Here is a 24,070-nt window from a genome sequence, read left to right as displayed (position 1 = left end):
TCAATCAGTCGTAAGATGAAGATTTATGATGGCATACTGATAGTCAGTGTTGGTTTAGGATGAAGTGCCACTGGCACGTGGCACGTGGCACGCCTGCCAGGATCATAGGCAAGTACCCTATAAAATCTTGAGATGAACATTTAAGATGGTCAAATTATGGCCAGTGTAGTGCCAAGTCAGCATGATAGTTATAGCTATTCAAAAACCATGAGATGAAGGTTTATGAAAGCCGTATGATAGTCAGTGATGGTTTGGGGTTTAGTCCCAGGCTTGGATGAAAGTGAGGAATCCTAAAAATCCTGAGATGAAGATTTATGAAAGTTGGATGATAGTCAATGATGCTTTTAGGGTTTGCAAGGCGGGATAATAGTTAGGAATACTTAAAAACCGTGAGATGAAGATCAATGATGGTGAAATAATAGTCGGTTATAGTTAGAGCAAAATTTTCATGGATTGGGTTTCGAGAATGCATGCAATATGGTACGGTAGGCGGTGAGTAGCATTAGGTGTGCTTGGTGGCGCTTAATGCTTTTGATCGGACACGGGGCAATGGCTCCCTTGTCGTGCTTGTCACCCTCGGCAATGCCCTTAAACGCCTGTAGTTGAGCAAAGATGTGTGCACCCATATGGAGCAAAGTAAAAATTCATAGCTGAGGGGCTGGAAATGTTGATAGTTTGACTAAGTCACAATAATGCCAGAATAATACGTTTTGCTGTGGTTCCGTTCATGGGATTGTCAAACCATTTATTATGTCATGTGGTGCTTGATGAGGTATGCAGTATTACAGTACCTATATTGGTGGATTGGAGAATATAGTCCCGGACTAAAAAGCAACTTGCATTGAATGACATGGGTTCCGGAATAGGGTAGAGTAGGGTTGGAACCCTGAATACATGGATCCAACAAGCATAACCGAAAGCAGTGGATTCTAGGAATCGTGGGCCATCGAGTGATGTGTGCAAGGACTTGATGGCTCTTAATCGCTAGGATGTTTACGACGGTAACATTGGCAGCCGCTGCTAAGCACGTGCTATCATTGCATGATGATGATATGAAATGCAAGTGAATCCTTTTTACCATGGAGCCGACGACTGATGCCGTTGCATTCAACGCTAAGTTCTTCAAGCGCTAATTTAAGATGATACAGTAGGGCCGTGTCCTTCCCGTCTAGTATTCTAATAGTCCGGAATACAGTCTTGTAAAACTGCACAAGCTTCAAGATATTTCACCAAATTGCGACGCTCCAAGTTTGATACCAATCAGCAATAGCATTGGCACTGATTTGTCCTACATTTGCAAATATGTCTGTGCAACCTATGATGTTGGTGCAATGTCATGCAGCACTTGCCGCCTCTTGTGAGGCATTTTCTAGCTGAGAGTCCTCAAAAGCGATGTCGAACACCTCTTGGAATGTCTCCACGAAGTGGGCCTCAAATCCAGCCTTCACCTCATCTGAGCAAGCAAGCCAAAGACGTGTCATAATTATTATCTGAAGGCCAAGTGTCAATTCTGAATGAAGCAGCAGGAGATGAACAATAAGGAATCATGACCACAGTGGACCCGGGAGTCATGACGCATCACAGCATGAGATTCATACCTGCCAGCTCTTCAAAGTCATGCTGATTAGCCTTTGGGAAGATCAAGGTCTTCACCCCACTTCGCCTGGCTGCGAGTGTTTTCTCCTTGACACCTCCAATTGGCAGTACGCGCCCTGTCAATGTGACCTCTCCTGTGTACACACACAGATCCCCATAAAATCCGCTTGCCAAGACCCTGCGTCCAATTGCATGGGTATCACAATGCAGCGTTGCTAACAGTTGAGCAAAGTAAACAGATTCTTCTTGTCTCCGTTCTTTGAAACCAGCGCTGAGAAGCAAGTATGAAGAAAGAGAAGCGTGCCTGTCATGGCCAGGTCAGGCCGGACTGGTTTGTTCTGGGCCAGTGACAGCAGCGCAGTGATGATCGTGCAGCCAGCGCTGGGCCCATCCTTTGGCGTGGCACCGGCCGGCACATGGACGTGGATGGAGGAGTCGCTGAAGAACTTGGCGGGCACGCCATGTTTAGCAGCAAAGCTGCGCGCAAAGGTGTGTGCAATGTTCGCACTTTCCTTCATGACATCACCAAGCTGCCCTGCAGCGCCAGATGCAAATTCTGTCAAACCTAGCTCACTCCCCATAACAGGCATCTTATCATGGCCAAAGGACAGAAGCAGGGTCGCCTGGGACACAGCATGACAAGCAGAAACAGGGAGCAAAACATAATATGGTGTCTGCTACAGAGCAGCAAAAGTCAGCATGCTGCTCACCTGTTGTTCTGAGCCCGCCCTTGCCATCCCCAGTCTCGACACAAGCTGCCTCCACGTACAGCGTGCTCCCGCCCATCGCAGTCCTGCGGCACATCTGTTCTTTTCAAACGCAGGACCTCAATTGAAGCAAGCAAACACCACTTGCTGCGTTCCCTTAGCAAAAGTCGCTCTCACCCCTGTGTGCACTGACCACTACATATCCCAGACAAAGGGCTTTGTGTTCAGGACGAGCGCTTCATATTCAGTGCGACAATGATGACTATTTAGGCAGCGCACCAGGCCAGGCCCATGACGACGCCGGCAGGGGTGACGTCATAGATGCGGTCGCTGGTGAAGGGCGGCTGCCCCACATAGTCCTTCAGCTCATCCACCTCCACAGTCACCGGTTCCCCCTCCAGCGCCACATCTCTAGGAGATGAGTCTGGGGCACTGTCCTGCAGGGGCGCTGATTCCGCTGCTGCAGCCGGCAGCGGAATATTCAGTGCTTTCTCTGCAACCGCTGACCCAGCGGGCAGCGTCTCTGGCTCGCCACTTTTCTCCGCACCTGTTGCACGTAGCAGGAATCAGACACTGGTCATAAACGCAAGTGGACAATACAAGTCAAAAAATTGCCTGCAAAACCTTCTATTGCCAGAGTGCACCTATCCTCACGGGTCTCATCTGCTACTGACAAAACAAGACAATAGCTCCATTGGAGTTTTTAATGAAATACTTTAGGGTTGGTTTTATGTAGTACCCTAAATAACCATGAACCCTTACTATATATTTACATTTACACAAAAAAACCAACCCAATACAGTGATGTTGCACAGGACACAGCTTGGATTGAACCTGGGGGAGCATCCGCCTTCTCAAGTTCTGGGCCGCCCTCAGTGGGAGCGCCTGCAGCGCTGGTCTGTGCTTGCTCGCCCTGCCGTTTGACCAGCTTGAAGGCAACCTTCCTGTAGATCTTCTCCAGCAGCTTCTTCAGGTTGCGCACCCCAGACTCCCTGACACACGTTAGCACAGAATTCATCAGATGTCTGCGCCCTTCTTTTGAGAAGTACTACAAAGTTGGTACCCACTAGTTTTATTTTGGCTACTGTGATGGTTAGAAGAAAGAAATTTCGATTCTGAGCTCTGGATAAAGAGGTGCTGCTAGCATTCCTTTGAAGATAAACAAGCTGGGAGCGCGCCTGGCATACTCGTGGATGAGGGTGTGCATGGCAGCGTCGCTGATGGAGGCAGCAGCCTCTGGCACGCCCGACTCGCGCATGCTCTGCGGCTCAAGGTACTGCCGCGCGATGTGCACCTTCTCATCTGCTATGTAGCCCGGTATCCTGATGACCTGCGGCATACATCCAGCAATCTAAAAATATAGAAAAGCAAAGCTTGACCATTTACATCAGACCGCCACATGCACACTGATCTGCAGTCAGCCTATCAAGGTGGCAGCTGCACAAACAAAGCCTGATCTGGCAATGCAGAATGTGCCAATCCCGGATTGGCCGGCATCATGTCAGAGCAGAAAGGGGGTGACAAGACGCAAGCTATACAGTAACACAGACAGCAACTACTGAAACCCTGGGAGATCCCAGACTGTTGCCACCTGCCCAGCACCTTTGGGCTGCACAGTTCCAGGGTGACCACAATCTCATTGCAGAACCCATGAGCCTGAGCCCAAATCCTGGTACGTCTCCCCTTGGATGTAGAGCAGTGGAGGCAGCGCTAAAAAGAGGGGGTCAGATGGGCGTGCCTCCATACGGTCGAGGAGGGGTGGGGGTATGGTGTCGAGGAGGTTGGCGGTGCACATGAAGAGGACCTTGGAGAGGTCGATGGGCACGTCCAGGTAGTGGTCCAGGAAACTCGAATTCTGCTCTGGGTCCAGCAGCTCCAGTAGCGCACTCGCAGGATCCCCCTGGTACCCTGCCGCAGCGCAAAATCACCCTTACCACCCTCACTGCACCATAAGAGACCAAACTAGGAGTATGTCATCTACAGTTCTTTGTTGCTTGCAGAGTCTGCCTGACAAATTCTGGCAGTGACAGTGGCAAACAGTTCACTGCGGAGTTACACTTGATGGACACTTACTTTGGCAGGCTTTCACTTAATTTGTGCAACGCAGCAGCACCCTTAATGCTCCCGGAACGCAGCAGTGCCCATTGCGCAACAGTACCCTTGGTTGGGCATGCAAACTGTTGCATTCGCCGCGTAGCCTGCCTCTGGTGAGGATTTGCTGCTCTTCTGTCTAAGCTGTTTCATATTTCTGCCAGAGGTCGAATCAAATGATACAGGGGCCCACCTCGGCCTAGCTTGTCAATTTCGTCGATGAGGACGAGGGGGTTGCTGGTGCCAGTGGACTTGAGGCACTGCACCATCTTGCCCGGCATGGCTCCCACATACGTCCGCCGGTGACCTGGAACAGCAGGGTTGGTACTCAACCAGTGTTTTTCTGTGCACCAGGCCTCGTTGGTGGACACATCCCTTGAGGGCTTCTCAGGGAAAGATAAACACACCATATGTCCATGGACTAAAGAGCACTAGGTGTAACCGAGCCTTATTGCGTACAAAGCTGCCAGAGACTCTACAGTGTGCCTAAAAAAGAAGAAGGAAGCGCACCCTTGATCTCGGCAACATCGCTGAGGCCGCCGACAGAGAAGCGGTAGTACTTGCGGTTGAGGGCGCGCGCGATGGAGCGGCCGACGGATGTCTTGCCCACTCCAGGGGGCCCCACCAGGCACAGGATGTTGCCCTGCGTGCTGCCGCGCAGCCGCCCCACTGCTATGAACTCCAGCACCCGCTCCTTCACATCCTCCAGACCATAATGGTCCTCGTCCAGCACCTAACCCCATGCAAAGCCAGGATGTGAGCAGAGACGCTCAAATTAAAACCAAAGAAACCCACATTGTCTATCAAGTCCTGTAAAGCTCAGAGCCCTGCAATCATCAAATGAGAGGTGCCCAGCTCCTAAATTCTTACATTTACAACTTTTCCATTTTGTAGGGTTCGGGGTTTGAGGAATCTGCATGTAAGTTTCACACTGAATAAAAACATATCGCATGCATGACACCCACAACGCCAGGGGCGCACCCTTCTGGCGTGCTCGATGTCTAGCAGCTCTTCGCTGAATTGGCCCCAGGGCAGCGAGGTTAGCCAGTCGAGGTAATTGCGCGTGACGTTGAACTCGGAGGAGGCCTGCTCCAGCCCCGACAGCTTGGCCATCTCCTCCTCTATCACCCGCCGCACGTCCTCCGGCACCTTGTCCTTGAACGGCTCAATCCGCTCCTCAAATCTGCACCCATTACAGTCGTGCCTGTTAAGGCTCTGCTCTTCATTAAGAGTAATACTGTACTCTTTTTAGCCGTGCATACTGATCTTGACACCCTTGAAATATGCTGTAAATGGCTTACAGTTAGACTTGCTCTCAAATTGCGGACTGCACAGTAATCTGCATTAGATTTGGCTTGCATTGGCAAGGGTGCAAAATTGCATATCCATCCAGGGCACATAGTGCACTCTGTATTACCACACCTCTGCAGCGAGATCATTACCTCCTGCATACCAACCACTGAGAAGATTGGGAGGAAAGGAAGGTAAGGAAGTGGGGCGTACCGCTGGATGAGGGCGGACTTGTCGTCCTTTTCGAGGCCGAGCTCTTTCTTGATGGAGCGCAGCTGTTCCATGAGGAAGTAGCGGCGCTGGTCCTTGCTGATCTTTTCCTCCACGCGCTTCCCTATCTCCCCCTGCAGCTTACACAGCTCCACCTCCTTCTTCAGCAGCAGCAGCACCGCGTCCGCCCTGCAACCCCATGCACCAATACAAATTCAGCGTGCTCTTTCTGGTCATTTTAAAGCAACAAAATTGCTCGAATCTCTGGATAGTCAACTGGTAACACCTGCAGCATAACTTTACTTACTTGTTGCCGGGAGGATTTCCCAATGAGGAAACAGGCTGGGATTGAAGCTTTCAGAAATGCAGCAGCTTGCTCCAAAACATAAATTTGCATCCAGAACAACCTGTATTTCACTCAACTTAAGGACAAAGTGCACATGCAGACATTTTTGAGACACATTCAATGCTGCCACAGCTCACCGGGAGGGCACGGAGAGCTCCTCGAGCACGCCCTGCAGCGCAGCCTCGTCAGCGGACGTCAGGCTGGCGCCCATGTCTGCCAGGCGCGACAGGTCGTGGAAGTCGCCGCCGAATGCCGCAAAGCTGCGCAGCTGCTCGTTGTAGAGCGGGTGCAGGTGCAGCAGCTCCTTCAGCGTAGACACGATCTCCAGCGTGGTCGCCTTGAGGTGGTCGTCGTTGGGGTTATACGGCTGGTCCCTCAAGTGCTCCACCGCCACCTTCAGCGGATCCTCTGCCACCTGCAGGGGCGGCCAGTCACAGCATACTTGCCACCTCTGACAATGATTTTGGCAAGTCATAATGGGCAGCAAACCTTATGCTCCCAGGCCACCTCAATAGTATTTATACTTTTGCTGCACCCATAAAATGTGTGCTCCAGCACAAAAGAGGACCTTTCTGATATGTTAGAAATCATGGCAGCCGTGTCCTCCGGTATAGGTCTCACAGGAAGTTGCTTTGGTAAAATTTGTATGCAGGGAGCTACAGGCCAGACATTTCATGGCAGTGCATTGGACAAGTGCGAAGGTGTTCTCACCGTGTGCAGGCGCTTCAGCCGGCGGTGTCCCAGCAGCAGCATCTGGGCGTTGCCAGACTCCATCTCCGAGATGTGGTGCACCTGGCAAAAGGTGCCCACCGTCTGCAGATCTGCATCCTTGGCCTCTGCTGCCGACCCATTTGAGTCGCTCGAGGCTGCACTCTCGGACTGCAGCACCCCCTCTATGCCCTGCGGCGAGACTGCCGACACCCGCAGGAATGCCCCCACATACGCCTGCCCACTGCAATTGTTGCACAAGACCAGTCAACATTTTGGCCCTCACCCTCACCCGAAGCTACCAACATGACCGGACATGGGAACGCCCACCACAGGAGCCAAGCAGGTGGATCGTAAAGACTGACAAGACATCGCCACTTTGCCGTACCAGCCACTGCAAGGCATCAATGGGCAAGATGCACGCCAACGGATGGATTGCTGCATGCATTGCAAGTACTTACAGAGCATGGTGTCACGAAGCTACCTGGTGCGCTTCAGCTCCAGCAGCTCCTTGACCAGCTTGGGGTTCTGCACGGAAACCGGCATGATGTTGCCCGGGAAAAGCGGCCGTCGCGGCAGAGGTATTGCGAGCACCTGCACATGCTGCCCTGCTTATGCCTTTCACCATGGCGCTCATGGGTCATTCCCCTTCCCCTTGGAGCTGCATGTTTGTCGCTGCCAAATAGTTGCTGGGCATCAGATGTGTGCATGCATATGGTTGTGACTCAAGCAAGAACTCCCACCTCTCTGTGCCGCGACTCCGGGCTGGATGGCACCAGCACTCCAGCTGCTGCATCCTCCTTGTCTCCCTTCCGTTCGCTCCCTCCTGACAGCCCTGATATGCTGCGTGCCCAGAACAGCCCACCTCAAATTCAGCGAGATACATCAAGAAAGGACCTGGATATTTTTCTGAGAGAGCACGGGGATCCCATGACGATACATAGTAGACATCAGAGTTAGGATGCTATTCAGTTGCAGAATGCAACGACAGATCTGGTGTTTTGCATGTTGCCTTATAGCTTCATAATCTGAACACTAAGGATCAGAATGCTAACGGAACACGATGAGTTTATCAGGAATGAAGGGATACGTACAATTGCTGGACGCGTCTGAAAGTTCCATCTCCGTCTCCAGCATTTTCTGAAAATGCCCTACGAGTGTGTATGGGCAGAATCGCGGATTGTGACCTATTCAATCCACGATAAAAATCGAGAGATCGCTTTCCTACCAATGAACTCTGGCGCATCGGGGAAATTCCAGTTGCTAGCAGAAAACACTCCTGAGATGACCCAACTATTTCGTCAAATGAAACAGCACATAGTTACGCTGCTGGTCCTCTCTACTATACAACTTAGCTAACAAGGTAGTACAATACCATTCCGTGTTCTAACCGTGTTCTGGAGGGAGGAGAAGCTGGAGCCATCCATGCCATCACTCACGTAAGCGGCCACGTCACGCGGTAGGGTTTCATTTTGCAGGGCTTAGGGCTTCCTCCAGTTTCGCAAGCACGCGAGCTCTTGGAATAGCGAATCCAACGTTATTGATACTGTTTCTGAGCTGTAGGTATCATTGGATGAATGGGCATTCTCCCTGTATATAGTGTTTGACTGGAGAATTACCGCGTCATGTCATTGTAGGACTCACTCTGCTAGTTCTGGCCAAAACCGTGCTTGTAATTCCATTTAATAGCCCCATCAGATGCGTTGATACTCCACAGCTGGATACGTGTTGGGAATGCGGTCTCTCAAGCATGCGCTGGGTGTCGGCATACGTGTGCTGGGGGCGTGCACCAAGACAGCTGCCGCTGTCACTCACTTCATGATCAGCAAAGTGATAGGGGCGGGCGGATCTGTTACAATACAGTCGCTTCTTCTTGCCTCGAATGCATGCTTCCTTTATGCCGGTATGTTTATTACCCCATTTCAACAATCACATGCCAGCACTTGGAGGGGCCCAAGACGAGTCGTAGATAATAGCGTCGAACATTAATTGACAGAAGACTGCTTTGGAGATTTTCTCATGGTACTGCTACTTGTTGCCAAACGTACGGTATTTGGGTTTTATAATGCACGAAGGCTCCAGAAGGCGTGAGTAGTGGTATTTTTGGTATGTATTAGACCTCCCTAGTATGCAGTGCCTCTGTGTAGGTACTTGCGTGGTAAGTGTGTAATTAATGCTGACAGGGATCAAGGCTTGGAGAAGGTCACGCTTTGCTGCTACAGTGCGGCTGTTGACAGATTTGGATGAGGATGGGCTGAAGTATGTCATGAAGAACCTTCCCTCATGGGTCAAAGTAAGTCATTCTCATTCAGCTTGCGGGCATGTGTTGCCTTTGCCATTGCAATTTTGTCTTTTCGAATGCACACAAGATACTGAATGCTGCTGGTGCTTGTTGCTCCGCAGTTCAGCGACTACGAGAGAGCCAAGTACGTCGTCTCCAATGTCTCCAATGCTATTCTTATGTGTGCAGACCTATGCCCTATCACTGTGATCAATATCTGCAGGTCATTCTGATTCATTGTCACTGACTGACTTGCTCAACAATTCTGCCAAACAGGTTTCTCAACGATGCCCTCCAGATGCTCTGGCCTGCATTTGACACAGCGCTCTGCAAGTACGGCTCCTAAACTTCATGCCATTGATGTCTATGGAAAAGTGTGCAGCTATGTCCCTCTTGAGTTCTGCATGTCGGAAAAGTTGCCCATGGTCAGTCAATCCTTTTGGTTGGCATGAGCTCCAACTAATGCTAGATCCGCAATTAGATGCAGTCCAGTCAGCCATGCCTCGTGTGACGGTGCAGCTTGATCAAGGATGAGCTGGAGCCCTACATGCGCGATTTCTCCCCGGCAGTGGTCAGCGGCATGTACTTTGAGCGGCTCTCGTTCGGCCTGGTGCCCATGTCCATCCTGGGCGTGCGCATTGTGCCCTCCTTCCACGCCAACCAGCATGTGTCCATCGGTGAATATCGTGTCTCCTCTTGACAATGGCTGGTCACCCCTGCCTGAATCCTTGGGCTTGGGATCCTGTCCACACCCCTGCACATGACGCTGTGACACTGATGACACTGTTAAGCCGGTGACAGCAAAACTTGCTCTGTACTTGCACTTGAGAATGGTGGAGCGCCAGTATCTGCATATGATGTTTGATAATGGCTGTGTGCTGCGGCAGAGTTGGATGTTGACGTGAGGTGGGCGGGCGAGCCGGACGTGCTGCTCAAGCTGGAGCCGTCCACGAAATGGATCACCAACGCCGTCAAAATAGGTGCGCCATCATCCAAATGCACAATCATTTCTTCACCGCAACATGCTCATTATGTACCGCAGGGAGCCGGACCAAGTTCACACCAGTTTTAAAATGTGGAAACACCTCTGCAGAAGTTCCAAGTCATGGGCAGATGGCAAAATGCAGAGGGGCGGTGATCCACGGCATAAGGGAGTATTTTGAGGATTTTTCCCGCGTGTGTGGTGCAGGCAAGCTGAAGGTGCTGCCTGCCGTGAACATGACGCCGGTAATGGCGGTGCGCATGCGGCAGGTGCAGATCAGCGCCATCATGCGCGTCAGCCTCTCCCCCGTCCTGGATGATCTCCCCTTCATCGGCGGCATCTCCCTCTCCCTCATGGCCCAGCCCTACATCGACTTTGACCTCAGGCACTGGACTGCACCCCCTGTCTCCGTTGTTCTGCTGAGAGCTCTCGCTTGGCTGCCTGGAAGCCTGATCATTCAAGAAACGCATTCTCAGATGCCGCAATGGGTGAAATTGCATTGAGAAGGCAATGGTTTTGTAAGTTTGAGAAGTAAATTTGAGAAGGCAATGATGAAGGCGGCAATTCACTGGCGCAGGCTGGTGGCTGGCCCTGATATAATGTCGGTGCCGGCGCTGTCTTCCTACCTGCAGGCCAGCCTGATGGAGGTCTTCATCGACCAGATGATCTGGTGAGTTGGAAACTTCTGCAGGCCAATATAGACACATTGCTTGAAGCAGCGTTGCAAAGAAGCACGCATAGCGCCAAGGGTATCTACCCTTGCATATGCAATCTTGAAAGAGCGGGCGTGTGAATGCAGGCCGCGAGTGGCGCAGATACCCTTCATGATGCCCAGCTCTGATGAGCATGAGATTGCGGCACCACATGGCATCCTCACAGTCCAGGTGGGTCATTGCCACCCACTGCAGCATTCAGTCATTTCTTGAAGAGTGGCTTTAGCAAGAGATTATTCCTTGCAATGCTGGCATCCGGTGACAGCAAGTGGCGGCTGCAGGTGATTGAGGCAAAGCTGCCGCAGCGTCTGTCACGCCTGCGACGAGTGGAGAAGCCCCTGGACCCCTACACATGCCTGGCAGTACGGCCCCACAGGTTTTCACCCCTTACACTGCCTCCTGGACTTTCTACGTGCCAAAATTCTACTTGCAGCTGCGCTTCCTCTGGACATGCTGATCTCCATAACGGCACCCGCTGCTACAAGTGGGTTCGACCCAGCCTTCTTCAGGCCTAGTCCTTTGTCTTGTGTCCCTTTACTCACGCTGCAGGCTTCAACAGGGCGGCTGTGTTATGGATTTTGGGGAATTCTTAGGCCTAATCATCATGGGACAGCAGCCACACACAGGTGTCTTGTCGCTGCTCACTGATGGTGCTGCGCTGGTTGTACTGCAGCGGTCCGGTGGACACTGGGACGCAGAGTGCGAGCACGAGTGGGAAGCAGGGGACAACGCACCCGCACTGGCGCGAGGCCTTCCACCTCTGCGTCGGCAGCACCGAGCAGATCCTCGAAGTTGTCGTCGTGCACGCCTCCGGCAGCAATGGTGAGCATGCGCCCCATGTTCTGAGATGTGGAATTGTTGTGCGGAGATGTGCATGACGCCTGAGTTTACTGCTTTTCTCCTCCTCCTCCTCCTAAGCAGAGTCCTGAAAAGTGCGAAGCCTGTCTTTTGGTGGCTGGCAGTCTTCTGCCTAACTCGAGAAGCAGCAATTATACCTCTTGGGACTCTTGCTCGATGGTGCCACCCTGGCTGCTGCTGCCAAGACTACCACTGTTTGCTCACCAGGCAGCAAACTGAGTTTTGGGCACAGTCGGCATTTTGATCGTGAGGTGTGACCTGTTTGGATGGGCAGGCGACCACGCGGCGGATGTGCCGCTGGGCCGCGTGGACATCCCCATAAAGGAGATCATGCGCGAGGCGGCGCGACCGCGTGGCATGCGACTGGCGTCTGCTGCCAAGATCGCCTACAAGCTGCGCCAGACCTCACAGCGCGCGCGCGAACGCGTGGCCTCGCAGCGCGCAGAAGACCACCTCAGGTGCGTCATGCTGTTCTGGTCGAGCTTCTGTTAGCCTTGCACACTTCTTGATGGCATGGTCAATCCTGACGACACCTTTCAGCATCACAGAAGGCAATTGCCTGAAGACTGCTATCGACATCAAAATCTCTGAGCACAAAAAGAGGCAGTTGATAGCAAGCGGAAACAAGATGTGGCATGCTGTTCTGGCCACTGCTCGTCACCCGCCACGCAAATTTACTCGGCATACAAGTACCCCTCTGCAACTGCAAAACGCGCGCCGCCTATTCCATGCACATAGCAGGGAATTTACTTGAGGGCGTGGCGACCCGGTGTGTATTATTGAGCACCACAGCAGATTGTTGCCTATGGTCTTTCCGAGAAGAGAACCAAATTGTAAGCATGGCTGCCAAGCGCAGGCGAGAGAGCGAGCCGGCATCAACAGCGGGTGCTGACGACGCGGAGGAGCTACGGCCCGATCTGCGCAGCGACTCAGCGCCAGCCACGTCAGCGCCGTTTTTATCGGAGGCCGCGGCGGGTAAACCGCCTAAGTGCCCCCCGGGCAGCTGGCGCTCGCACAGCGACACCTCTCGCGCTGCCAGGAAGGCTGCAGCAATGTCCTACAAGCGCTCCCTGTCTGAAGAGCACCTGGCATCCCAGGTGAGGCTTTGATGTTTGACATGGCCTCTCACGGCATGCTTGTGCTGAGACATGAATGTGCAATTGTCATGTGCGCACCGTACCATCCACGCAAGGAGATATTTATGCATTCAAGAGCACGCATTGCAGCCAAGATGCATTGAGAAAACCCCAAGCTAAGCCACGCATTGCTGTTCAAGCTCCCGGGCCTTGCGCTCGAGCATGTGCTCACTAGGAATGGAGCAGCAGTACCTTTTGATCTGGGGCACTCAAGAGGTGTGTTGGGGTGAACTGCGTGTAGGTGTGTACCGTGACAGAAGAAGGGCACGGCGCTGATGAAGGACATATTGCAGCCACTGCCGCCCCCGTACCATCCTCCAGTCCAGGTGATTTCTGCACATCACTCTGGAGTGGACATTCAATTTTGTGCACCCCCTCTGCAGATTTCCAAGTTTTCTGGCTATCCACAAGGTAATCAGAAGCAGTGTATACAACTTGTCAGACAAACCCTGTGTCAGGCTGCAAGCTAGTGCCCTCTGTACTAGCTTGTTCCAGTGGTTGTTGACGCCCCCACCCAATTTTTGTCACATGATGATGTGAGAAGAGGATGGCGTGCAGTGGAGCGTCAGTGAATGCGTGAGTATATCACTCTATTCTTTTAAATTATCATGCGTGCATGTTGCAGGCGCGTCGCCGAGCGCGCAGAGGCACCACGAGGGCCTGGCAGAGGCGCTGGACTCGCCGACCGCATGCCCCTCCGGCAGCGCCATGGGGTGGGCAGTGGAGGCCATGGCTGTTGGCGCGGAGGGGCGCAACCCCGAGGACGTCATCAACCCCAGCCCCTTAAGGATGATGCCCTCCCTCCCCACCCACACCCCCAATCGTACAGGTGCTAATTTTTGGTTTCCCGGTACTGTGACGTTGATGTCATTTGAGGTGGTCTTTCAATTTTTAGTAACTGCGTGCTTTCCTTGGTGAAGGTGCCATCGCAGGTGCTTGATCAGCGCATTTCTAACAAGTGCATGCATCTTCTGCCTGAATGTTGGTGAAAGGGTTTTCCTGAGTGAGCAAGAGTCACGTGAGACTCTGTCTTGCTGCAGGGGCTGGGGTCCCTCACCTGCATCTGTGTCAGCTATCAGCCATGTTCTTACACTTTCAAGATTCAGCTACTCACCAAAGCTTGGTGTGCTGTGCAGCCCATGAAGCGGCGCTGGCTGCCTGCGCGGAGGAGGGTGCATGGCTGCCATTGCTGCCCGTCAATGCCCATGGTACCTCACTATCGCCCAATGCTTGCGTACCTCCTCTCAGCGCATTTTCATTGCAGCATGCCTGCTGAACGACAAGAACTTCTATACTTGACTCAAAAGGAAAACTTACCTAATTTGGCCTGTAATGGTCCCAACAGGTGGCATTCATGCTGCTCCGGAGAGCTTCTTTCCGACGCTGCCAAGCCTGTCCACACTGGTGGAGGACGCGGCGGAGGGCTTCAGCAACCTCTTCATTCGCACACCCTCAGAGCGCCGCTCCTCAGACGAGACCGAGGATGGCCCTGCAGGCATGCCTCTTCACCTCTGCTATTTGTTCTTTGCTAGCCTGCGTATACCAGCAAGGTTGCCCATCACATATTCCTCGTCGAACATTGCCCCAGCACCAGACCTCCTTTGTCTTTTACCAAATGGTTCTGATAAGATGTCCTTGTAAACACAGGCTCGTCTCCAAGGCAGCAGGCATTGAGCGCCGGCGATTCTGGAGCAGAGGACTATGCCAGCGATTCTGAACTGCCTTCCACCTCCGCTCAGGCACGTCAATTTACCAGTATCTCATGGCTTGCAGTGCACGGTGTCAAGTGCTCCACACGAATTCTTTCCTGTTCCTGTTACAAATTGTGAGACCTCTACTAAGGTGCTAGTTATTTGGGCATTCCTGTGCATGCAGGCTGCCAAAAGCAATCACTCGTCGCTGTCGCTCTTTGATTGGCATCAGACGGATACAGAGCAACCAAAAGGCAGGTTCAGGAAGAGGTTCTCACTTTGGAGAGACAGCCCGACAAGCACAGGTGATCATTCACTTGCCTTCCTGTCCCAATCATCTAAGACGAATAAGCCTGTTTGCTTAAGCTTTATCCCTGTGATGGTTCTTAGTGCCATGTTGACGGTGCACACCCCAAAATACCAGCACCAAAGTACCGGCACCAGGGTGACCTCAAGCCTACGGGCCAATTCAGAGTGCTGCCTGGCCAGAATTGCACGAGCCGCTTCCTCCATATGTTGCAGTCGGCTGGGTGGCAATTTATCCGTGAGCACTCCAGCTAGAATAAAGCGCCCTGTTAGCAGAATGCCACCTCATCACCCTCCGTGCCTGTGTTCCATACGTGCAAGTCCACCAGTCGTTCAGTCACTATTCTCTGAGTCAAAAGTGTGCTCCGACAGGCTCAGGCAAAGCAGCCGCCAGTGAGGCCTCAGCGCCCAAGCAGCGCCAGATGTCGAGAGAGCGACTCTCAGCGCGGCTGAGCAAGCGCTCCTCCGGCGGCCGCAGCTCGCGCATGCGACGCAGCAAGCTGGGCGTGGCGGGCGCCATCCGCCTGCAGCTTAGCTTCCATCCTGTCTCCGACAAACCCCTGCCTTACAGGTGCGCCTGTAGGGCTGTCACTACGGCTCGAGGACTTTGTTCTCTTCGTTCGGTCCAGTGCAGATGCCACGTTGCCTTTGGCTTCCACTGTAAAATAGGTGTCTGCTCTCTGTTCTGTTGCATTGGGCTTTCGGTCTTGAATGTGTCGGTAAGCTCAATTGGGTAGCTACCATGTAACCACGAAGCATTTTGTATTCATGGTGACCTCTACCTTATGCAATAACCAATCTTTGCTTAAGGTTCACAGGACCTGCAAAGGTTGACGGCCGAGTGTGTGTGCATCTGAAGGTACCCCGACAAAATTGTGCCCAGAAGGACAGATGCTGACAAGGCGACAGAGGGTGAGGGGTCTGTACCGGATCCGGTGCCGGTGCGGCAGCCGCGCGTGCTGGGCTGCCTGGCCGTCATGCTCCTGGCCAGCAGCATCACCGAGGTCAAGCTGGGCGTGCCCGCTGTCAGCATCCGCCTCGGCCTGCAGGTCTGGCCGCATGAGAAATATCTCCAGACGCTCTGCTGCAGATTCTTTCAAGCGTCTCTCAATTCTGGTGCTTTGCATGCATGCTGTTCTGCTGCAAAGGTATTGCCTGTAGCACCAGCAAGCCCTCAAAGGCCACTGCACCCGCCTTACCCCAGTTGATTGCAATGGTACTGAAGGAGTAATTTCAGATGTGCTCAGATATTCAGATGTGCTCAGATATGCGAGCAACATGTTTAAAAAATATGTTTCTCCTGTGCAGACGCACCGCTCACAGCTGGCCACTGGGACGCCCAGCGGCCGATGTGAGTGGAACTACCGCTGCTGCTTTGCGCTGGAGCTGCCCACCCTCTACGACGACATCAAGGCACGCTCCCTTTCGAGTTGATCCAGGCTGCTAAGCTAGTCCTATGGCATTAGATGGTCAAAGTTTTGGTTTCTCTGACCCTGAGGCCTTAGATGACCTCCAAGTGGGGCCATTATGGTACATGACTTGCATGGCGTGGGTACTTGAAGACAGCCGGGCTTTGTCCATGGGGCAATCAGTCACTTTCAGTCTGGAGAGAGAGGAGATGGGTAGAAGCTCAACCTGCGCCACAGCTCAGGAGTACTCAGCCTTTCCAAATTGCCAGAGCTCAGAACGGAGGTGTGTCCTTGGTAGGTGTTTGATGCCACATATTGTATGTTGGCCAGGTGTCGATTGGGGACGCCACGAAGACGCTGGCGTCGCGCATCTGGGAGAACTGGATCCCCTTTGGCAGCGAGACAGTGGAGAGCGAAATCTCTGTGGTCGCCAGCGCGCGCCTGCCCCTCGCTGATATCTTCTCTGCAGGCGAGCTGCCTCCCCTTGCTCTGTCCTTAACCCAGGAAAATTCAGAGTCATTCCAGAGGGGAATCAGCCTCTCCTCATAAGCCAGAATTGAATCCCTCTGCTGAAATTCTGAACGTTTGCTGAAGTTGCCGTGACTGTCCAGTGTGGCATCCAAACTACTTGACATCTGAAATCGAGTGCCTGCCGCTGTCAGAACATCGCAGCTTGTGCTGGTGCAGGGAAGGCGAGTGGCACGTGGAAGCTGATGCGGCCGGACAAGCTGGGCCAAGTGCGCCCCTGCGGCCACGTCTCCATGCGCTGTGCCTGGCTGCCCGCCATCTGACACCCCTCCCAGCAGCTCACTCTGCAAGGTAGCAGAACCTTTAATTGGTCAGCATGAAGGGGTGTGCGAAGTTGATATCTGAGTTATTGGAAACATCCTCCCTGGCAAGCAATCATCGGTGTTGCAGAAGAATGACACAATCCGTTAGTCATACCTGGCAATCAATGCTGCTGGGATACCAATTTGCTTAGTCGAGTCAATCAGGGTGGTCACCTCATCTTTCTGGGTTGGCAATGAATGCAGACAAAATGCAACAGTGAAGGAAGGCTTCTTTGACATTTGATCGGCGCTGGTGTGTGTCTCTTCACTCCTCATGCTTTGCCTTTGTGGTGTAGACGATGAATGAGCTGTGAGATTGTTCTTCACACATGCTTGCGCGTTCTGCACAAGTGGCGCTTCTGCGTGTCAAGTGTGTTTAGCGGATGCTTATAGCGTAGAACTGGTTCTGCACAAGCTGCTGATTTCCTGCTGTACAGTATTGACTGGGCACTGCAATGTGACGTGTATCAACATAGGAGCTTTCTGCATTTATGTGCTGCCGTCAGCCAAATTAGGACAGGATTTGCAGGTTTACCAGATTGGATCTCAGAGTTCAATCGTATGTGCCTTAATGCGGGTGAATGAAAGTGGAGTGCCCCGGTGCATCTTACTGAGTTAGTATGAAATCATAAAATAAACTGGTTAACCCTGAAGCCAGAGACTCACAGACTGCGACGGTCACTGAAGCTGTTTCTGGGACACTTGAGAAGCTTCAGGTATCTCTGAGAAGTGCAGTCCAAGATTAAGGCGGACGGTAGATAGAGAGCGTGTTTCATGAAGGTCAAATTCAAAAGAATCCCTGTATGCTCATCATCCCATTGATTACGGTACCGGTGCTTCATGTAATATACCGGCTTTGACATGCGCATGCTCGGTGCATGTCACACACATGGTTTGGCTGTGGATGTAAGCTACAGAATTCCCAAGATCTCTAGAGCTTTATGAAGGGGAACGCTTGTCTGGCAAACCTTGTTGCTGCATCCGTGCATGCAGATTTTTGATAAATCTAATGGCTTGTGGACAAGGTAATGCAAAAGCTACAGCATACTATGCCTGGCCTTCAGGGTGCCTCAGAAGCTGTGGCCCACAAATACAATCTCCTTTGAAGACGCGATGTCATACTAATTAAGACGTGTCTCCCATAGGGGTATACTAACTAGTACTCACGGTTAGTATAGTAATTACCCCCAGTCTCCCAATCTTGGCACGTGGATGACGTCAGCGTGCACACTGGCGGGACGATTGTCGCGGCAGCTTTCGATGCTTGCACAGACAAGAAAGTGATATTGCGAAATTGTGAGATACTTACGGCTTTATAAATCTCTGGTGATCAGGTGCTAAAGCTCGATAGCGATGAAACAAGAAACGGCAAAATGATACATGTATATAACGCGATATCTCGATAGTTGAGGTGTCCTCTCGGTCCCTGACCCTGATGTCAATTCCAAATATGGCCATATTTTCATTCCTTGGGATATCAATCTCACCATCTACATCGAATGCTATGGGCAAAATCCTGCAACGTCAGTGGAGAGTTTTATGGGCAATCTGCCCTGTAATTCGGATTTCACAGTCAGCTCACACTTCGTTGCAATCACTTGATCTGTAGAAGAAGATTATTGTGCTGAATGTGACGAGTGTGGGCTTCCTCCTTTTGCAAGCTGCTGTGCAGTGTCCCTGGAGCTGCAGGCTCATTATGGAATCTGCACCAAGACTGTCACAACGTATCTAGAGGGAACAGAGGCTCCTGCCACTAGGTTGTCATGGCAAAGCCATTAGCGGAGGATGATGCTGAAGAAAGGCTAGGTTGGGCCCGCAGGGCTATCCTTTGTGTCATTGCCATCAATCTTGGGGGCCTGGTAGTTGTCCTCAGTGCCCAATTGATAGGGCCAAGCCTTTACTGGCTGCAAGATTGGGCCATCTCGAGCAGTCCATACGCGCTCATCAAGGTGACTCTCACTCTTTGCCAGGCTCCCCCTTCAATGCTTTTGGTTTCACACATGTTGCAGGCACCCACCCGAGAGATAAGGCCTATACATCTGGACAGGTGAAACTGAAGTATGGAGCAGGACAGAACAACCAAGTATCGGAGCAGCCGGAGATATGGGCCAGGGCACCCCAACCAAACGACCCCTCAAATACAAACCTGACAGCGTAAGACTCTTTTGCCAAATTGCCTGAAGGCTCAAGCTCTTGACAATGAAACTCAAACACGTCAGCACTACAGGTGCATTCAGAGGTGATAATTGGACGCATGCATCTTAATTGTTCTCACGTCTGCTTGCAGGCTGCTCACTGCAACAGAACAGGAAGAGCTGCTGAGCCTCTGTGGGCGCTGTCTGTACAACTCCCTGACCAGAGCTATCAAGGTACCACAACCTGGTAGTCAAGCTCTATGGGCACTAATTTGGGCTTCATTGCATACTCAACCTGATATGTCGAGCAGCAACATTATTTGTGCTTGAGCCTCAGACATGCTGTGATCCGATATGCAGTCCACTGGACCCCAAGGCACCAGCTTGACCTCTAGTTGGGGTCTATCTTTACCTGACATTCAAAGCACGGAGGCTTGAAACTAATCCCAGATCTGTCTAAAGGGGCACTAACTACCTTACCTATCCTGTTGACAGGTCAAGGGTTCAGGGGAGCTGGTGTTTGTGGCGACTGGGGACATTGACGACATGTGGATCCGCGACAGCGCAGTGCAGCTCTCCATCTATTTCCCACGCATCGCCCAGCGGCCGGCGCTGCGCCGCGTCATTGAGGGGGCAATTCGCGCACAAGCCTTCTACATCCTGCAGGTAAGCTCCCTTGTGTGCGACTCATAAACACTTATTATATTGTCACTCTGTGACGTTTTGACCCCCTTGACAGCCTTCCAAGGCTAGGTGTGTTGCAGCAGCGCTATCGGTTTTATGGATCTCTAAAAGCAAGCGTGATCTTCACCAAAACAGCCCGGTTTCTTATGAGAGTGCACATGCATGTGGCGGCAGGCAGGCATGCACTGCCATGTGTGCATAGTCATAGAATTTGCTGCCCGTTATGCTGCTGCAAGGCTTGAATTCATAGGCATGCTGGCCCAGCTGTGAGATTCTGCATGCATGCAAATGTGCACAGGATCCGTACGCGAATGCATTCAGCCAGCGCTGGAGAGACCGAGACGCGGTCGAGGCGGCTCACCGGCGCATCGGCCGCGGCGGGTGGGTAGCCACGCGAAATTATGAGCTCGACAGCGGCGCATACTTCATCAACATGCTTTGGAATTACTACACAACTCCGGGCCTCTTTGCGGCTGAAAGGTGCGGTAGCATTCCTGGCTGCACAGTGCATGGTTCCAAGAAATATCACAGACTCAAATATGCAAAGATATTAAATGCCCGCTATTGCCCTCGCCAGTTACCCGTGAATCAAGCCAGAGGACTCAATGCTGACTTAGAGTCTCCTGCCTTTGCTTGACAGCTTTACAGTACCTATGGTTCCTTTTTCTATCCTTGCTTCTGCTCATGTAATTGATCAATATATGCGATTTGTTAAATTTCTACTGCTGCAGGTTCTTGAATGAGACGGTGATAGTGGATGCGGTGGCCTTGATGGTGCGCACATGGCAGACAGAGCAGCGCCATGAGGAAGCATCGTCCTACCGCTACTCGGAGCTGCCGCGTGGCGGAAAGGGGCACCCGTCCGCCTACACTGGTGCGTGCGTGACTCAGCGTGCCAGCCTGGCAAATTCCATAATCCCAGGCTTTGGCAAGCCTGATGCTTGGAAGATCTGGCTTGGCATGACTTTAGCATGCGTATTGCGCTTACGCGATATATTGAGCTTGAATGGATTATGCTGATGACATATTCTGTACCCAATTGGAGAAACTACGCCGGGAGACCCTGAATCACAATAGGGCGCTTGTTGACTTGGGGTGATGACTTCAGCCAAGACGGTCAAAGGTCCTCTCAGGTCCACGTAAGCAGACATTCAGGAAGCTTTATTTAGACCACTACATCCAAAACGATACAGTAACCTGCTAAACACGTCTGCCAGGCATGTCCTGGAGCGGCTACCGCCCGAGCGACGACCCGCAGGTGTTCGGCTACAACGTGCCGGTCAACATGTACGCGGCCGGCGCGCTGCAACGAGCGGTGACGCTGAATGACCGCGTGTGGCGATCGGCCGGCCTCGGGGAGCGCGCGGCTCGGCTGGCCGCCGAAATCCGGCAGGGGATTGACACGTGGGGCGCAGTGGAAACGCAGGACGGCGTCAGGGTGTACGCCTATGAGGTGAGCCTGCATATTTAATTCAAAAGTGGATGTGTATATTGCTCAAGGACATGCGCTAATTACAGCAAGACTTTTAAAGTTGTTGAGGATGATGCCTGAGATGTCAACAGCTCAAGGTCCCTCTATGCCAACCTCTGGGCCACAAACAGCTGTCAGGTCTATTTCATATGTTTAGGCTGCACATATCTATTCCTAGACTCAAGTATCTGCCACTGAAGTGCGCACTCAAGTATGCTGCCTCAATCATTGTGACCTGCCGCCCAGGTGGATGGCAGAGGGAACAGCCTGGCAGACTTTGACGACCCAAATGTGCCCTCACTGCTCAGCATTCCCCTGCTGGGCTACGCGCATTACAATGCCAGCATTTATGCGGCCACGCGGGCGCGCATCCTCAGCCGCAAAAATTCCTGGTACTTTGAGGGCAGCGCACTCCGTGGCCTTGGCTCTCCCCACACCCCTTCTGGTCACGTGTGGCCTCTGGCCATGGCCGTGCAGGTGCTGATTTCGCAGCATGCAATGAGCTGTCCTTCATTCGAGATTAATAAGAGACGTTTTAAGGTTGTCACCTCTTCATTTATTTGGTTGGCGTCTGACGAGTCACCTGCAGCATATGCGGGGCTATGTGCTCCTTGAATGCTTCCTCAGGAGATGAGGTGCAGGAGTTTTTGTGATGCTGAGGAGGACGGCACGCTGCATGCGCACACAGATGCAATGCCTTTTCATTGGTCACGCAGGGCCTCACAACAGCAAATGCGGAGGAGAGGGCGTCCCAGCTGCGGCAGCTGCTGGCCACACAGTGCGGCACAAGGCTCATGCATGAGAGCGTCAATGTCAATAACCCAAAGGTGAGAATTAAACCGCTGCCAATCGGTGCATGCCTCTTGAGACAGAGCACTGCACTGTCTGAAGCACAGAACTCTACACCACAAAAGGTGGGACTTCCTAAACAAAGAAATATGCCTTGGCTGCTGCTACAGAAGTCTAATATCCTGGCGTGTACTATTAATTAAGCTGAGTAGCAGCTGTGTGGGTGCTGTGCAGGTGTGCACGCGGCCCTGGTTTGAGTGGGCCAACGCGATGGCTGTTGTGTTCATAGAGCATGCGCTCGGCACCAGCTGCGATGATTCGGCTGAAGCGCACCGGCGCGGGCAGATCTCAGAACGCGAGCAGCTGCAGGTAATGCCCTTTCAAAAACTGCAATGGCTCCTTCCTTTCAGGCTTTTCAGGAACACACATATTGTCTTTATTTAGGTTTGAAGGAGGTAGGCTAATAGGAGCTGGGCTTGCAGCTATATCACATGCCGGTGCAGACTATGATCAAGGGCATAATGAGGGCAATGTCTTGGCACGGATCTCAGACCCAATGAATCAAGCTGGGTGCAGAACACTACTGGGTCGACTGTTGAGTGGGTCCAAGTGATGCAACGCAGCTGGGAGTTTTCTCTTTCTGAGAAGCCTGAGAAACTTCAGCCAGGCCGAAGTTTGCACTGCACTCCCATTTACTTGCATGCAATGGTGGTGTCATGCTGTGCTCGATGCAGAACAGACTGTGAAGCTCGCAATACTGATGCTGGTGCTGCTTGTTTGATATCCATCAGTAAATTCCGTGGGTTTTTCTTGGATTCAGGGATGAGCGGGTATCCGTGGGTTTGCAGGGCGGCGTCAATGCTGAGGAGACCCTGTTCTACGAGACGCTGGAGGCGGGCATACAGCACATATCACACAGACGGAAGGTTGCCAGGCATCTGCAAGTGGCGGTATTGTGAAGTTTTGATCTGAATGGCTTAGACTTCAGGAGCTCAAGCCTGAAGTCAGCAAGCCAATACAGGCTCGGTGGGCCTGGAATGAGAGTGTGCCCAAGTACCTTTGACAGCCTCAGTAATGACAAGCAAGTTTCAATGGCAACCCTGCTCTTGGGCCGGAGGCAGCAGCGGACTGGTGACAGGTGTCATGTGCAGACATTACTGTAACATTATAAAATGAGAATTGTTGAAGGGGTTGGAGAGGGTTTTTCCAAACGCACAGATTTTGCAGTGCAAATTATTGCTCACCTGCCAAGATTGCAACGGGAATGTGGCTGGAATTTCTTACTAGAGGATTCTGTGGTGTTGTCCGAAGGCACCCCTTTTGCTGCTGGTATGCTTGTGCCTAATCGACAAGAAGTTGAATTCCAGTATTGCCTAGATGACAGGCTGAGTTGATGTCATGTGTAGATATAATGGAGTCAGATGACAGGCAATTTCGTTGCGTTCTTTCAATTTGAACAGCTGTTACGAAGAGCATGTAACTTACTACTTACTTAGTAAGTATGTACCAAAAGGGTGGCAGTATTGTTGCAGATGAAGCCAAGGCTGTGTACAGGGCGCTGAAACATTGTCTCTTACTGAGTCTACTAGAATTTACACATCTGCCACTTGTAATCAAATCAGGGATACTTCTTGGCAAGGTGCAGATTGCAGACCATACAGAATCAACATCACACACAATGGTTGCAACTGGATTTGCCTTTGCTACTGTTGGACACCCAGCTGCGATGAACATTGTACACCTCTATCAGAATTAGGCCAACAACACTTGCAAAAAGAGCCACGCAGCACCCCACTGCACCTGCTAGCAAGCCTGTGTACAGCGCATTAAGGTCATC

At 52.1% G+C, this 24,070-nt stretch overlaps 3 protein-coding genes across 3 annotated transcripts; 2 read left to right on the top strand and 1 right to left on the bottom strand.

The window, feature by feature from the left end:
- Window positions 1-1,059: 1,059 nt before the first annotated feature.
- COCSUDRAFT_53307 (ATP-dependent protease La) lies at window positions 1,060-8,375 on the bottom strand (the record flags this gene model as incomplete). The annotated part of the gene is made up of 16 exons (XM_005648853.1): window positions 1,060-1,453; window positions 1,599-1,730; window positions 1,901-2,131; window positions 2,307-2,389; window positions 2,583-2,850; window positions 3,138-3,295; window positions 3,482-3,633; window positions 4,042-4,211; window positions 4,588-4,701; window positions 4,905-5,127; window positions 5,376-5,577; window positions 5,898-6,083; window positions 6,378-6,655; window positions 6,952-7,192; window positions 7,433-7,542; window positions 8,340-8,375. The coding sequence occupies 16 exons, from the start codon at window positions 8,373-8,375 to the stop codon at window positions 1,335-1,337; spliced, it is 2,703 nt and encodes a 900-aa protein (XP_005648910.1). The 3' UTR covers window positions 1,060-1,334.
- Window positions 8,376-9,121: 746 nt separating this feature from the next.
- Window positions 9,122-16,873, top strand: COCSUDRAFT_41595 (hypothetical protein; the record flags this gene model as incomplete). The annotated part of the gene is made up of 19 exons (XM_005648852.1): window positions 9,122-9,241; window positions 9,352-9,452; window positions 9,749-9,906; window positions 10,117-10,209; window positions 10,419-10,615; window positions 10,769-10,881; window positions 11,011-11,095; window positions 11,206-11,300; window positions 11,598-11,746; window positions 12,057-12,240; window positions 12,639-12,879; window positions 13,160-13,244; window positions 13,544-13,747; window positions 14,055-14,126; window positions 15,288-15,486; window positions 15,775-15,964; window positions 16,224-16,344; window positions 16,567-16,607; window positions 16,655-16,873. The coding sequence occupies 19 exons, from the start codon at window positions 9,122-9,124 to the stop codon at window positions 16,871-16,873; spliced, it is 2,667 nt and encodes an 888-aa protein (XP_005648909.1).
- A 2,962-nt stretch (window positions 16,874-19,835) lies between these two features.
- Window positions 19,836-22,677, top strand: COCSUDRAFT_14826 (hypothetical protein; the record flags this gene model as incomplete). The annotated part of the gene is made up of 7 exons (XM_005648851.1): window positions 19,836-19,955; window positions 20,272-20,453; window positions 20,705-20,847; window positions 21,191-21,426; window positions 21,691-21,921; window positions 22,161-22,271; window positions 22,468-22,677. The coding sequence occupies 7 exons, from the start codon at window positions 19,836-19,838 to the stop codon at window positions 22,675-22,677; spliced, it is 1,233 nt and encodes a 410-aa protein (XP_005648908.1).
- Between the last annotated feature and the right edge of the window lie 1,393 nt (window positions 22,678-24,070).

This window comes from Coccomyxa subellipsoidea, assembly GCF_000258705.1.
Source record: "Coccomyxa subellipsoidea C-169, whole genome shotgun sequence".
Lineage (NCBI taxonomy): Eukaryota > Viridiplantae > Chlorophyta > Trebouxiophyceae > Coccomyxaceae > Coccomyxa > Coccomyxa subellipsoidea.
The sequence above is the reverse complement of the archived record's forward strand: the minus strand, read 5'-3'. Positions and strand labels throughout refer to the sequence as shown.